Raw genomic sequence first — 16,754 nt, forward strand, 5'->3', positions numbered from 1 at the left:
AGAGTTTTATTACGACGAATCATAAAAAAGCTCACGGACAACCCATGAAGCGTATGACTAGAAGACAATCTACCATCTGTAATGAAAATAAATCTTTAAGATCGCAGACAGAATCTTGAATATCTAACCGTTTATATTTATGGGTTCTGTACTTCGCTCACTTCCAAAGGATATGATAGATATCAACATTAAATAAACCCCACGGAAGCTAATGCATTTACAATATTTGATGTCGACTGCAAGAAATCAATGAATTAGTATAAACAATTTGGAGATAAGGCACTCTCTACTAATGGAATGTTTACGTACAATTCATTAAAATGATAAGTAAAACTGACCAGAGATGTCAATAAAAAAAAGATAGAAGAGGTGTTTACTTTCTGTAGAATGATTTCAAGAACACCATTACATCTGATTTGCGCATAATTGATAACAATGACGCAATTTCAATGAAATATTAAAACAAACATGGGATGCACATGAGGTTTTTCATTGACAATAATAATTGCTGGAATAAAGTTTTCAGAAATCATTTTTCACATCTGAATGATATTGATTAAATCAATTGAATTGATTTAAGAGATAGTACACCTATACTTCCATGCACATGATTACAATATTGATATTCTTTGCAGTCACATCTTTCTGCACAGATATATCCATACATGTTGTCTGGACATCGTGTCGATTAATTTCGACCTAATGTTTCTTTGGGACATACTACAAAGAATATCGCAATAAATTTAAAACATTTGTTGCTTGTGTAATTTTAAATGGCATTTATTATCATATTTACTATGAATCCTTAAAACTAAACATTAAAAAGAACAGGAACATTAATATGAATTGTAGGAGTCCTTTTACCCTATAAAAAAAGTTAAACCTTCCTTATCTTTAGCGGACAATTGAACGAATACAATAAGTAGTGCAACATTATTCCATAAGCCAAGAGGACGTGATGGTTTATTTGAAAGTTAGATTTACAAGGAATTAATTACATAGGAATTAATATGACTTGGCATTCAATGTTCGCTTTGTACTGCACTTTATGTTGGAAAAATTATTCTGCAATTATGGTAAATATAACGTTTATAGAAAACCATCTTCAAAGATGGCGTGATGACGATGGTGCGATGGCACGATAAAGCGATAGCGCGATGACGCGATTATACGATGGCGATAACGCGATGGTGCGATAGCGATGATGCGATGCTCTATCGCGTCATCATTATTCTTTATCGCGTCATATCATCGCATCATCACTCTATCGACTTTCTTTGAAAAGGATAACATTCCCAGCAGCCATTGCACAACATGGCGTTTGATGACGAAAAGGTGCTAGAAAATATTGTTAATGGATAGGATTTAAGATGAATAAATTTATTCCGGACATATTAACTAGCAGATGTTAGTGTTTGTTGATGTATAAATATACACCCTGCAAATATATCATAAGAAAAATAACTATAATGTAATTAACTTGTACATAATTTCCATCTGAATCTTAATGAAGGTAATACAATTGCGATATCATAATTCATAGAATGTAGGTAACTCCGACAATTGCAATGAATATAGAGTACGTAGTTTTCCCTTAATATTCATAAAAATAAGTACTGGTTTAAAATATTGAAGACACACTCTTTATCAAATCAAATTGCTCACCAGTATACTGGAATGGAATTGAATCTTGTTTCGCTCAATAAATGGAGCGTATGAGTTTGTTTTTAATTAATTTACATATGATTTATCACCCTCCCCGTTTAAATCCATGCCTTGATCATGCTGTATTCGTTAATTGCATTGCTTTGTTCGTTTATTTACCTATAATTTAAATATCTATATTGTAAGCTAAGGACAAGGTTTATTTGTAATACCTTATTATAATTAGAGTCAAGTTTATCAACCTAGTAATGTCAATTTCTCAAATAAAATCCGTTCATATATTCACTGCCTGGCGCGTTTTCTCTCGGGCATGCGCATAAAAATCGACAGCGCAATGGTATAATGACACGATGACGGTGACGCGATAAAGAACTAATGATGACGCAATAGAGCATCGTGTCATCGCTATCGCACCATCGCGTTATCGCTATCGTATCATCGCGCTATCGCCTTATCGTGCCATCGCCCCATCGTCATCGCATTGTCGCGCCATCGAATCATCGTCATCGCACTATTGCATCATCGTCATCGTGCCGTCGCACTATTGACTCAAACTTCGATGGTGCGATGATGCGATAGTGAACTACATGGCCCTATCCGGATTCCATACATTTCAAAATGCATGAAATACTTATACATTGTAAAAAAAATTGTCAGTAGACTGGGGCAGTTTACCAAAAAAGTAGTTATATCATATCACATTACTTACCAGTGCAAGTACCATTGGCGGCATAATAATTATTACAGCAATTTGTTATTCTGTAGAAATAGACAATTTTGTTAATAACTTATGCACAATTTTACATTTTTTGATTGAAATCGAGTCTTGATAATGTTATTATTATACTCATCTGTTCGTAAATTTTAATCATTATACAATATCAATTTTGCGACATTCGAGAAAAATGAATGATCATTAATTTAAAACTAAAATAGAATTCAGATACACATTCACACTTCTTGAATAATAACAAAGTAAATAAATTTTTTAATTCGGACAATTTTAATGCAATACTCGCCCTGAGCTTGAGCAGGTGCCATGTTTACTACTGGAATGATCCACTTTGAGCGAATGGGAAAAAATCACCATCGTCAAGAAATGCAACGAAATATACTCAGAACGAGTGATTGACAACATTACCAATTAATGATTAAACGTACAAAGAAAAAATGCCCGCAAAAGAGAGAAATATAATGGAAAAGGAAGTATTGCGGATACCACATGATTTATGTTATGTATACAAAAGGTTAAGTTTAATGACATTTTGATGATATTAGATTGGATTGTATATTTTGATTGATTAATTAAGACATTTTGCCAATACACTATGAACTGCATGCGCCAGAGTAACTGCTACACCTTTGGTAATTAAACACGTGTGAGATGATGTGAAATTAGTTAAAATCATATCTTCATTTTTTATGCCAGTCCGAAATAGCAAAAATGAGAGCTCGAATAAGGGGGTGGACATGCTTTTGCTAATTTAATTCAGTAGGAGTTTGCATAAATGGATATTTATATGTATAAACATTTACACGTATCAATATCAATAGATGTTAGATATCACTTGAAAAAGTCATTGTAAAAACAGTTCTTATCAGATAACGTCATTGTTAGAAAAATATTGGCTAAATTCTAAGCAAATAGTTATTGTAAACTGCTTGAAGTGACAGTTTCGTAATTCATATTGCCCTAGATAGATTTATATTGCGTTCGATGTTTTTAATTCCTATATATGTACGTGGAACAACTCTGGCATCCTTATTCGCCGGAAATCATTCGATTCAATTGAATGACTCGTGCATATAAACTTTTCCTTTTGTTATTAAAGAAAATGGTACATAGAAAGGTTTCATGAATATTTTATTTAAGTTTATTCTTAACGAGCGTTTCTACCTCTTACCAAGAGTTTGAAAATCAAAATGTACATAAACTATGATAAAAATCTCATATAACAAATTACGATAATGTTTTTTAAGTTGGTAACATTGAATATATGATAGTAGAAGGATGGCAACATATGTTTACACTAGCAATCTTCAGTCAAATACCTTTTAAAACCGTGGTTTCCAAGAGGATCTGAAATATGAGTGAGAAATAATATTTAGCAGCCTTATTGATATCTAAGATTACAAAACTCAAATGTTGAACAAAATAGTTCAATGTTACATGCTTATACAAGTACTCTGAAGTTGACATTAAAAAGATGCTTCAGTTTCTGATAGACAACATCTATGTAGTTTTTGGAAATCAAGTCTTCCAATAATCTGTTAGAATTCCCATGGGTGCCAATTGTGCCCCATTGTTAGCAGACCTATTTTTGTATTCTTATGAAGCAGAATTTATTCAAAAACTTGTACGTGAAAAAAGTCAATCACTCGCTGTGGCCTTCAACTGAACATTCAGGTTTATCGACGTATTATCAATTAACAATTGTTATTTCCATACTAACGTCGACTCGATATATCCCATTGAACTTGAAATTAAAGATACCACAGAGTCTGTGTCATCTGTTTCATATTTGGACATTTTACCGGAAATGGATATTGATGGTAACCTAACACCAAAACTGTATGATAAAGGCGATGACTTGGGTTTTTCTACAGTCAACTTTCCTTACTTATGTAGCAATATTCTTTCATTACCTGCAAATGATGTTTTTATCTCTCAGTTAATTCGATATGCAAGGGTATGCTCTTCGTATGAACAATTTATTAAGCGAGGCAAGCTTCTGTTGATAAAACAGAACTATCAACAGTCTCGTTTGAAGTCATCCTTTCGTACGTTCTATGGTCGATACAACGACCTTAAGATTGTCAGCAAACACAATCTTCCACTGGGTCGCATGCTGACTGATGTTTTTCATACTAATACTAAGACCATAATTAATCACCTAAATGTCTACGGACTTTTCGGGGTTTTTTTTTCGATTACGACAAAGAGCACACGGTGGGTGTGACCAGTCAGCAGAGGATGCTCACTCCTCCTAGGCAACTGATCCTACATCTATCTATTTGTAGGTCCGTGTTGCTCTGCTTTGAATTTGTACTTTGTTTTATGGATTTTTGAGATGGTTGACGGTTTGTTATTGCCATTTTTTCATATATACTCATAAAAGACGAAATAGACTTATCATGTAGATTTAATATACTTTGTCACATGTATTTGCAAAATGCCTGTTGTCAATATTTAAGAATTTTAAATTATTACTTTACAACTAACTGCACATTCGTGAAAAATAACATTTATTCGTTTAAAAAGTTCTATGCGTCACATTTAAAAATCTATTCATACAAGTCGGGGGGACGTGGACACGTATCACGTGGACATTTGTCTTTACCGACTTTACCATTTTACCATTTTATATTGGCATCACAAAGTGCTTTATACTTTTGAGTATCGACATAAAGAATCCAATCATTGTTTAATATATTAACACTTTTTCTCTCACAAAAACAGGGCTAAAGTTAACTCCTTCTCCGTGCCATGAAGGCATATAGGGCTGGTGCTTGTCATCGGTTTCCGTGGTGCAAAGCGGATGAGGGTCATTGACTCCCCCTAGATGGGACATTCGCAGTCAATCGCAGGTTAACCCAGAGCGTAAGCCGGTACCCAGTATCAGCTGGGTGGACTGAGGCAATGTAGATAGAGTGTCTTGTCTAAGTGCACAACACACAACATTAAGTGACCACAGCGGGATTTGAACCAGCAACCTTTTGGTTACTGTCATAACGCCCAAAACCACTGAACCATGTGCTTCACTAAAAAAGGAAATATGCAAAAACTTAGAAAGTATTTCAGCTAAAATAACAGTCGCTAAAGCAATATGAGCTGTATTTTTTTAGTTTTATTTTGCTGCAAAAACAATAAGTCTGTATGTAACTTAAACTTTAATGATATATTAGACTTGAAAACATCCTAATTTTTGTCAATAGAAATATTTCTCTTCTAAGGAATATATAGCAGATCAATTTTTCTACAGGACGACAAAACTTCAATTTTGCTACAATTAAGGCTTGATGGCTTTTTCCACAAAAATATGGCTTATAGAAATTTAAAAATCATGATATTTTTTGGTCATTATACTAGAAAATAGCATTTTTGTAAAAAAACAAATTCAACATGAATATTGCAGTTCATATTGCTTTAAAATAAAACATTTCTTTTTGAATATAAGTAATCAATCTAATTTTATGAAAACTATATTTTTCATTTTTTTTTATATTTTTGATAGGTATTTTACCTTACAATGGGCCTGAATATATGTTAATGTAACAACGATTAATACGAGTTAACATAGCTATACACATCTTGTTAAAACAATGTGTCCAACACAAACACTTACTTGAAATAGTAAATGTTTGTTCCAAACCATTAATTTTGAAAATAAGATGATCTTAATCATCATATCATATCATATCAACACTATTGCAACATTTTGGGTAACCGTATGCTAAATTTTATTTACTTTCTATTCAGTTTCTACATGATAATTACTAAAATCTTCATGTATTTTGCAATTTTTTCTTTGAAACTCAGATTTTGTGTACACAGATTATATGTATACTGCAGTCCTTTATTAAATTCATTCTTACACATCACTGGCTAGAATTTTGAGAGTAAGAAAAACATTCTGACATATCATGAATTTGTTATATAATATAGTATAATTACTTTTAAAAGATATCTCATACCCTACTATTTTTGTCATATAAATACATTAACAACCGTTTGTTCAAAGAATCCTAGCTAAACACTTAAAAATTTGTTTTAAAATTTTAAAAGAATAAACCGATTTTTGTATAGTAAACGTTAAAGCTTTTTATGCAAAGCACGATCCAAAAAGATTCTTTCTAGACAATAAATAAATGAATTTAAAAATTCCAGTAAGACTAGACAATATCCAAACAGTTTCATGAACGATAAAGATGTATTTAAAATGGTCCCTTTTATTTATAGACAAATTATAAAAAACAATTGTCAATTAAGTAATTTAAAACACAAATGCGTAAATATTTTTGTGATGCATGGTCGCCGAAACGTAATCTGTCAAAAGCAGCAATAATCTGTCTTTTACGTGTAGTGACCAACAAAAATAATCCCATTTCTACCGTTTAGCAATGGATTAAAATAGTCATTGTAGAATAAAAAACAATTAAAAGCAAGAATTGGCAAATTATTTGAGATTATTACACAAAGAAAATGATTTATTATGTTAACTTTTTGTGTGTCATTTTAAGAAACGTATCATATTTTCATATAACAATTCAAATCAAAAACAACTCAAATATTATTGTGGTATTTGAAAACTTTGGAAAAATACATAAATATGCATGTACATATCACCTATAAAACCATTTTTATACATTGTCTCGCTTTTGTCTAACAGCAGTAATGGTGATATAAAGTCAGGTACATAGTAGTCCTAGTTCATTTACTATATATTTTGTATCGTTTATTTTTACAATTCTTTAATGGAGTGGCTCGATCTACAATATGATGAAAAATTATGCACTGTAGAAACTGCCCATCTAAGTAAAACTTTCTGACTTTTAAAATTTTATTTAATTTAGATACCGAGTTAACTTTATATTGGTATCCAAAACAAAAGACATTGAACAAGCTTTCATCAAGCGTATCCATCTGTGGATGAATGATAGTCTAAGAAAATATCAGAAGTTTTTATGGGATTGTATATCCGTCTCCTTCTACTGTAATAATCTGATTATGTACGTTGGATATATCGGTCAATGTTATCCCATTAACGTCATCTAAGTATTGTTTACCTGTAGGATGATTCATGAATTTTGTGGTCTGTGTCCTTGATGAGTGGTATTGTTTGAATAACAAATAATGTTGCACCGTGTCACCATACCTTTATCACTGAAGACAATGCATTACACGGTATATCACTATACAACCTGTTGATTTTGTCTAGGTTTTTTTTTTATTCTAATACGTTGTATGTTCCAACAATTAGATAAAAAAACATCTTCACTCTGAATTCATTTTCAAAAAACAAGATCAAATACTTTTTCTGTAAACATTTCGCAATTAAATGGAAAATCCAGCCTTAAAAATTCATATAAATACAGAGACTATATGACACAGAACATGAATAAAGAGAAGATGATCATGAAGAAAACAATAATCTCAGTTTTAAGGATTTTTGCAGTACTTCAGATGACAAAATACGTTGTCATTGCTAGCATCTCTTGCGATCCAAGGCCAAGTAGGAATTAAACAACATTTATCTATTACCTAATATTATAATGCCTAATCGATGTAATTGTTGTCTTTATGGCGGTAGAAAGAAGATTACAATTGGTTTGCTTTTTTTTCTATATCATATATTTCTTCAAAACTCTTTTTATGTTTTTCTAACTTTTTAATTTTTTTTTTGGTTAGACATTGTAGTACATCATTAATATCCTCTGTAAGCTGTGTTAATGGTGTTGAAAAAATGAAATTCTGGCTGTATGTTTGTGGAGTAGGGAGAAAAGGGAGTTGGCTTGATTTAAATGTGATATACAACCAAAATTAAAGAAAAACAATAGAGATTTAAATATTTAAATATGCTTTTAATAATATCTTATTTTTTTTCCATTAGGATCGTGTAAGGATATCATTTTGAATAACCCGGAAAGCAAAAGTGGAGAGTAAACCATTACTCAGGATACAAAAACGCCGATTTCTGTTTTTTGTGAATTTTCGTCGAAATCCCATGGGTACACATATCTGAAAGACTATTCAGAAAGCCAGTTTAATGTTCGCTCCATCTGTTCCACCACAGATGAAGTTAAAGTGGTTCATCTCCGCACGTCGGGTAAACGCTATGGAACAGTTCTGGAAGAGTTGAAACGTTATCAAAGTAATTACTCATTGAGTCTGCAAATCAACGAAAATAAAGGGTTCAATGCACCTCTGAACGCCCCTTTCCTCGGCAAATATATTTACGTGGGGTTCCTTCCGCGATCGATTGCAGCCAGACGCAGTATACAGGGGTATCGAGCTGGTTCTAAGGATTGGGAATTCAACAACTGTGATGCCAATCCGAATTCTTACATAGCTTTCTTCTATAATAACTCACCATTGCAGACTCACAGCTATCACAAAAGGTGTTGTTATAACAAATATATGAGAAATTGGATTGATGTGTCTACAAGGTACAGCCTTCCTATTCCTGATGACTACTTCCGGTTTTTTGAAATGCATATGGGTGGATGTGGGGGGTATGTTGTCCCTAACTACGGAACATTTTCTGATATTGTTGGTGCCGTACCTGGATTTAGGTTTGGTGAGTTCCTCATATCTTCATGGATTGTTCTTTGGTTTTCCTTGTCTATATTTGCCAATCGCTATATATTTCTTGTACATGTTTTTATTTATTTTTGTAGATGTAACCTGCAGTGACATTCATTGCCATCATGGTGGATCGTGTATCATAGCAAATGGAAGACCAACCTGTTTGTGTTCTTCCGGATTTACCGGATCTCAATGCAAAGAAAAAATCCCATGTAGGATGTCCCATTTAATTTCTTTTTTTAATTTGTCGTGGTGCTCTTGTTTATTTTTTTGTATATGAAATCTAATTATTTTGAGTACCTAACAATTTTTCATTGGATAATGATTACATTTTTTATTTAAAATCTTAGAATCCCAGATTAATGATTTTAATTATTTGAACGTGACGTACATTTCGTGGTATTTCTACTTTACATCCCTAATATTTTATTTTCAGTTTCTTGTAAAGACATAGCTATATCTAAAGGGCCTTTAACTGGAGAATACTTGATATACAGCAGAACAAAACAGAGTCAACCGTACAACGTTTTCTGCGAGTTTCATCAGACCTACGGATTAACATTTGTCTCAAACACAAATGCCACTATTGATGCTAACGAATTATTTGAAATTAAATCTCAAGTGGTAGTTCGACATCTAAGAAATAACAAGCAATACGACTCCATTTTGGAGCAAATTACTCCGTATGCCGACAAGCCATTAACTGTCAAGTATAATTCTTTTGCTGGCTTTAGAGCTCCATTAAATGCAAAGAAGATGGGGCCTTATCTCTACCTTGGATTTGTGGATAAGGATACGGCTAAGGCTAAAAACACGCAGGGCTACAGGGTCAATGATGCCGATCAAACGTTTGTCAACTGTGATAGAAATCCAAACAGTTATATTACCTTTTATTTCAACCCTAAAAGCAACCTTCCTGATGGATATTACAAAAGGTGTTGTTACACGCCGCTGATGAAAACATGGCTTGATGTTGGAGTGCCTGTGGACCCCGCTCGACAACTTCCTAAGTCCTACTTTTTGCAGTTTGAGATGCATTTTGGTGGTTGTGGTGGATATGCGATAAATGGATACAATACACTAGCCAATATCAAAGGGGCAGCTTTAGGCATGCGCTTTGGTAAGTGACTTTGTTTTAAATGTTGAATTGCTTGTTTTTGCTATTTGATCAACTTTTTTATTTCAAAAATTATAATCTTTTTTCAGAGTTATGAATTAATGAACGAAGAGCTCCTAGATTCATGTTACCAACGATGTAATACAAACCAAGAAGAGCGATGCATGCAGCATTTGCTGATCCTTCCTTTCGTTGTATAACATTTCAAATTGTTAAATACATTTTCGTCAATCAATGATTATGTCACATATACTCCTTAGATAATACATGTACTAGATGTTATAATGATTTCATCGACAAAATTGAAATAATAATGAAATCATACAAGAATAAAACAGAATTCCATTTAAAATCTTTTTTTTTTTGTTCTTCAAATTACAAAAAATCTACAACAAGATCTTTGTCTCTTCAAATATTAAACAGTGTTCTTAAGACCAAAAATTCAGTGATCGTTCTAGAATTATAGAAAAGAAAACCTTTTCATAATTACCGTTGAACTTTGATATCTCGAACACTGATATCTCGAATACAATGGATATATCGATGTAATTTTTAAGTCCCAACCACTAATTTGTAAAGTATTTTATCCTTGCTATCTCGAATACTCGGATGCCTCGAAGTTTTTACACAGTCCAATCGAGTTCGAGATAACAAATGTTGACTGTATGTCATCTCTAAAGCTGATTTGACAACGAGTCCCCTCCCTCGTATCTATAAGTTCAAAGAAATGCGTAATAAAAAACGCTAAGCCTCTGTGCGATTTATGATCTTTTATTGCCAAAACTCAACAATTAACGATTAAACAAATGTCTATCTTTTGTAATACACATATTAATAAAAACAGTAGCTGGCTGATATTTTAATGTAATTCGAACTTTATTATCAATGTCATTGCATTTTTTATAGTTGAATTAAGCGAACCATACCACCCAAATAATGGTCCCTAATCTATGCACATTTTAAGGTTATAAGGAATGAGAAGCATTTTACGTATTGATCATTAGGCCTAAGAGGGAATAATACTAGTTATATCATACTCTAGTTATGCATTAGTTCAATTTAGTTTACCACAGCGAGTGTTGAACGTTTGTTTAAGTGATAAAAAAATCCACGTTACCTCCGCAGGATTGAAAAAGGTACATATAGAATAAAAAATTTCACATTAAGCAGATATATTTTATGTTTAAATCGTAGAGCCCTTGCCATAATTGCAAAGACGCGCGACCCGAAGCGCGCCGCAACAGACAGCTCTAGCTCTGATGGTCTCCAGCATAGTGTGAATCTGGTTGATTTATCTGTTCCCGACATAGTGTGAATCTGGTTGATTTATCTGTTCCCAGCATAGTGTGAATCTGGTTGATTTATATGTTCTCAGCATAGTGTGAATCTGGTTGATTTATCTGGTTCCCAGCATAGTGTGAATCTGGTTGATTTATCTGGTTCCCAGCAGAGTGTGAATCTGGTTGGTGTCTCAACCTCACATAACCTAAATAGGGAAACCGTGTCAACCCAAAAGCAACCGGCACCTTCGAACAGGGAGTGGTTGGACGAGGTGACACGAGCAGTAATTGCCGCCATGTCTAGCAGGGCAGAGACCCCTCATCCCCAGAATGAGATGACACAGGATGACTCTGCAGAGTATCCAGGTACTGACATTTTACCTACACTAGATTTAAGTTACAATCAAGAGACTCACGTGCAAAGTTCGCAGCAATGTTAGAGCGTCCCGATGCTAAAATATGGCTGGAAAACGATATTATTTGAATCATCGCAAAAATACTTTGACCGGGAGTATTTCTTAAAATCTATGTTACATTTATTGATACCGATGTTAAACATTATATTTGATGCCTTTTATTGACGTCATATGTTCTTTGTAATCACGTGATGGGCGAATCTTAATATTGCAAATGATCTATTTAAATCGCATCGGCGCAGGTGATTAATGACATTAAATCATACCTAACTTTAAGAACAATCCTTTGTTAAGTCATACATTTTGAAGTTCTTGCTTGGGAAAGAAATAGATGTTTCGTTTATGGAAAATATTGTTGAAACATGTCACAAAATCATCAAAATAATGCACGTTTTTACTAATCAAAACCGATTTACAAAAAATTGGGGTAAATCCGTAGGTTCCCAAGCACGATTCACATTAGTACTTATATTCTCTACCAATTTTACGTAAAATATTCTAAAATTGTGTTGATGTTTCACCTGCGCCAAGCTGGTTTTACCTGCATTAAAATGACGTCATTCAATTGTTTACACATAGAAGGGAGAGTCTCCAAACCACTAGTTTATAAATAGTCTTTTACTTAAAACGAAGCTTTAATACTGCCAATTATGTCATGCTGGTTTTTAATATGAATGAATTCTGTGCGTCTAGCATTAACGACAGCATCTATGTAAAGAATACATGCGGTTTTATAGTGGTTTGATATAATTCTCTTTTAACGTTAAGATACATTACCTGAACACTATCGATAGGAATGCATATCGTGACGTCAAAGTTAATTATGACGTCATATCGTATGAAGTACAGACAAATGACTTTCTACACATCGCTGTAAAATCCATCGGGAAGCCTTAACATGCCCGCGTTACCATAATGACCTTAGGCACAATTTTTCGAATAATCTTAAGCTAAAAATAGCTAACAGCGAGTATGTCAGCTTGGAGCTTTTCGTCGATTGTACTAATGAATCTGATCCTAATGACGATATAAAATACCTCTCTATGCAAGGTGGCAACATTACCTTGTCTTCCAAACACAAACCCAAGGTTATTACAGATATTCAGGTATGGACTGATGCATTTTTGGTTTATGCCTCCATATATGTCCTAGCACACCCCGAGTGCATTACAGCTTTATTTAAGTGTATGCATAATATCAAGCTAGGGTAGGGGCTAGTCATGCAAAAGCTCTCGGTTGGAGACATTATGACATACAATTCCGTTTGAAAAAAAATGTAATCCAAATATGTCATTTGCTGTTGTTGACCAAGAGTTGTGGCTTTTGTATATGTACAGCCTTCTGGCTGTTCAAGGGTCTGTGACACAAATCACCCTGCTTAGATGTTATAAATTCAATTATAAAGGTCAATGCAACAAAAGTGTAGGTCAATAAAAGCATGAGTGCATTTTGTGTTCTTTGAATCAACCCTATATCAAATGCAGACGCGGTTCAGGTTTTGATTCACAGTGTTTCAACATCCTCGCGCCCTTAGTTACATAGAATGCAGTCAACCACGTCACCTTATGCTAGACCTGCCCTACCTCAGCGTCCCAGAGCCCCCACCACCACCCCCCCCCCCCCCAGCATCCCAACAATTTAGACCTTAGCAGCATTGCTCACTCTCCGGTTAAAGTTCTAAACTTAAGTAAATATCTCGTTCACTATCCAGATAGACTAGCTGCTTTTGAATCATACATGGTTTTACACATGGATTTAAGCTTGGTAGCCAGGGTCCACGGGTTGCATCAGATGCTAAAAACTTAAAAATCTTTGTACTGTTTGCAGTGCGAAGCTATGCAGACCGTCAACAAGGAACTAATTTTGGAGAGGGTTGCGGGCCCCTTTATGTTTTCACCACTTCCTAATCTAAGGTTGTCACCGGTGGGCATGGTACCTAAAAAGATGGTTCATTTCGACTCATTCATCATCTATCATACCCATCTGGATCTAGTGTTAATGACTTTATTGACAAAAGTTTGTGTGCAGTCAAATATTTCTCTTTTAATGAAGCCCTTTGTTTAACATTTTTAGATTGGGTATTTAGGGACAGGTCAAGTTGTGACAACATTGTGCATTATTTAGATGAATTTTTACTAGCTGGAAAAGGTTGATCACAGAACTGTGTCAATATGATTGGTGTTTTTAGAGAAACTTGTAAAGAGTTAGGAGTCCCATTAGCTGAAGACAAAACTCTTGGTCCCACAAACAGTCTAGTGTACCTTGTACCTCAGATGAGGAAATAAAGCTTTCAGGGAGATGGAAGTCAAGTGCTTTTCAAACTTATATCAGGTCTCCACTTACATGTTCCAAATAAATTTTTCTGGGCTAAGATTTTAAGTCTGAATAATGGTATCCTCCACTGTAAGAAATGCAGGAATTACAGCCGTAAGCAGGCCAGTGAACAGGGCTTAGGACTCCTTTCATTGATCAGCCAAATCGAAATAACTCCAGGGTTACTTTGATCAGCCAAGGCACAATGGACATTGTGTTAGCGTTCCCGATACTCTGTTAGATATTCATTACAAACTATTATTTGCCATTTTCAATTGTTACAATTTAGGAAATGAAGACAGTTGTAGGAAAATCTGTTTTCGATGGTTTTAATTTAAAAACAAACTTATAACCTCTGCATAATCATATGCATGCTTATTTCTTACCGGGGTAATTGACTATTTGACAAATGAGAAAGTGTTCATATCATACATTGCATCATTTAAATCACTGGTCACCAAATATAGTTAATATAGGTTGATCGTTTATGCTTCTCTTTTCTCTTTCGGTTGTCAAATGTGTTGTTCAACTTGCCGCAGAAGACATTTTTTGACTCGTAAATACCAGTTTTAGCAAATGATTACATTTTCTTTTGGAAAATTAAACCGTTGTTCCTATTTATCAAGCAACACATTTCATAAATATTCTGCATTAACATAAAATGTTTATGAATATATGCGTGCTTTTGACGTATGTATTTATACAATGATACGTGTATGCCTTCTGCAATACATGTACATAAAAATATTATGTAAAAAAACCCAATGAATACCATTTTTGATAACATAATTTAAAACACTAAGATATCAGCTTTAAACCAACAGGAAAGGGGAAATTGTAATGCATGGAGATATCGTCTATAAGCTCAGTAAATTAAAGTATTTTGACAAAATGCAGTTTTTCAAAAAAAGTCTGCATGCAACATTTCTGCTTTTGTTCTTGTTTTTTGGTATTTACATAACCATGCAGTTTTTCTCAATTTCCTCAATAAATCTATAAATAACCAGTGTTAACAAGGGGGGAATTTACCTCAACAATACATTATTATATTACGAAATACATTTAGTTTATAGTTTTTCAAGCACTTTTTGCGGTTATGTATATTCATTGTATTAGTCACTAAAACTAAGGTTCAATTTATACGTAGTAGTTCTATTCCTAGTGAAATTGTGCATTGTTCGTGGCTGTAACGCAATAGAAGGAAAATGCGGCAAATGCGTCACATTCAAAACGACGATAATTTTTTTATAACTTTTTCAGTATATTTTTGTTATTGTGAAAATAAAACTGAGATCAAAAAATAAGTTCGTCTAACTTTTATGGCCTGGGGCCTGAAGTCGCCAAATATACAGTTATGTAAAAAAATATAACAATATCTTGAAGATGATAACTTAATGATCCATATTAAACCCACCGACTCTCATACATGTACTTTCCTTAAACCGTCAAGTTGCTACCCTCACCATACCTTTAGCGGTGCTCCTTAAAGATAATCTAAACTAGTAAAGTTTGACGAATCTTGTTTTCTCATTAGAACAGAACAAGGTATTGAAATTCCATCTGTGTGTTTGAGTCTACAAAGTCCAAACAGTGCATAAAGCAATTTATGTGAAAGCCAAAATGACAGGGAACTCCTTTTGCAAAGAAAAAAGACAAAAGTATCCCGTGCAAGAACTTAGAATCTATTCATTCTTTATACTAACGAAAGTTTGTGCAAGTATAGCTTTGCAAAGGACATATTTAGTAGTTCCATAATAAGTCGCGATCGCACATACAAAATAGTAAGTAACACGTCTTGCCGCAGATATGATTCCATTTATCTCATCGGCTGTACGGATTGCTCAAAACAATAGTGAACTCCGCAAAAGCAATCAACTTTCTACCATTAAGATCAAAATAAAGCCCCAAAATTAAAGATTCCAACGGAATCAAACATGTCAACCCAAGTGGTCACAAATGGGAAGATATGACAGTACAAGTAGTGGTACGTTTTGACATTAATCCTCATTGGAAGGATCGACAAATAAATGAAAGTTGTGGATGCACATACTTGCACGCAGGCTAATCTCAAGTAGTTTCAAGTAGTTACCGTAGTAACTTTCACATATTAGAAGAATCAGCGGATTCTTCTGTGTAACGTTCAACATTAATAATGATTTAATATTTTTAATAACTTTTTATGGATATTTCATGACTCGATTCAGTAAACATATGCATAAACAGTAATATGTTTTCGTTGGTGTTTCATACAAGCTTTGTCACTAGTGCTAAGCAAGCATTGCGAAAAGAAAAATTGCAATATGTTCGCTACCTTTACACCGCACGAAACATCAAAATAAAACATTTTATTGTTTAAAGGGTTTTTTTAATTCTTAAAGTTATGTTTATCCTCGAGGTTATTTTATTGTGTTCTCTAGAATTGCTCTTCCCTTTTTCAGTCGTATACATCAAAAGGTGTTCTTTTTGCCTAAACTGCAACAGGGGTGCACTACGGCCATGTTGTTTATACCTTTTCGAAGGTTTGCTATAATTTATATTAAAGCAGGTGATAATAATATTGTTCTGCAAACCAATTTACATAACATCATATTTCAATGAACTATTTGTGAGAAATTTCGATACTTTCCAGTATCAGTTCGAAACTCTGTACATATGAG

General features: G+C 33.7%; 1 protein-coding gene across 1 annotated transcript; it reads left to right on the top strand.

Annotated features, from left to right (window-relative positions):
- The first annotated feature begins 7,775 nt into the window (after window positions 1-7,775).
- LOC105333787 (uncharacterized) lies at window positions 7,776-10,440 on the top strand. The gene is made up of 5 exons (XM_034475030.2): window positions 7,776-7,898; window positions 8,277-8,963; window positions 9,064-9,183; window positions 9,408-10,091; window positions 10,178-10,440. The coding sequence occupies exons 2-5, from the start codon at window positions 8,804-8,806 to the stop codon at window positions 10,183-10,185; spliced, it is 972 nt and encodes a 323-aa protein (XP_034330921.2). The 5' UTR covers window positions 7,776-7,898; window positions 8,277-8,803; the 3' UTR covers window positions 10,186-10,440.
- The last annotated feature ends 6,314 nt before the right edge of the window (window positions 10,441-16,754 follow it).

The sequence above is a fragment of the Magallana gigas genome, chromosome 8, assembly GCF_963853765.1.
Source record: "Magallana gigas chromosome 8, xbMagGiga1.1, whole genome shotgun sequence".
Classification (NCBI taxonomy): Eukaryota; Metazoa; Mollusca; class Bivalvia; order Ostreida; family Ostreidae; genus Magallana; species Magallana gigas.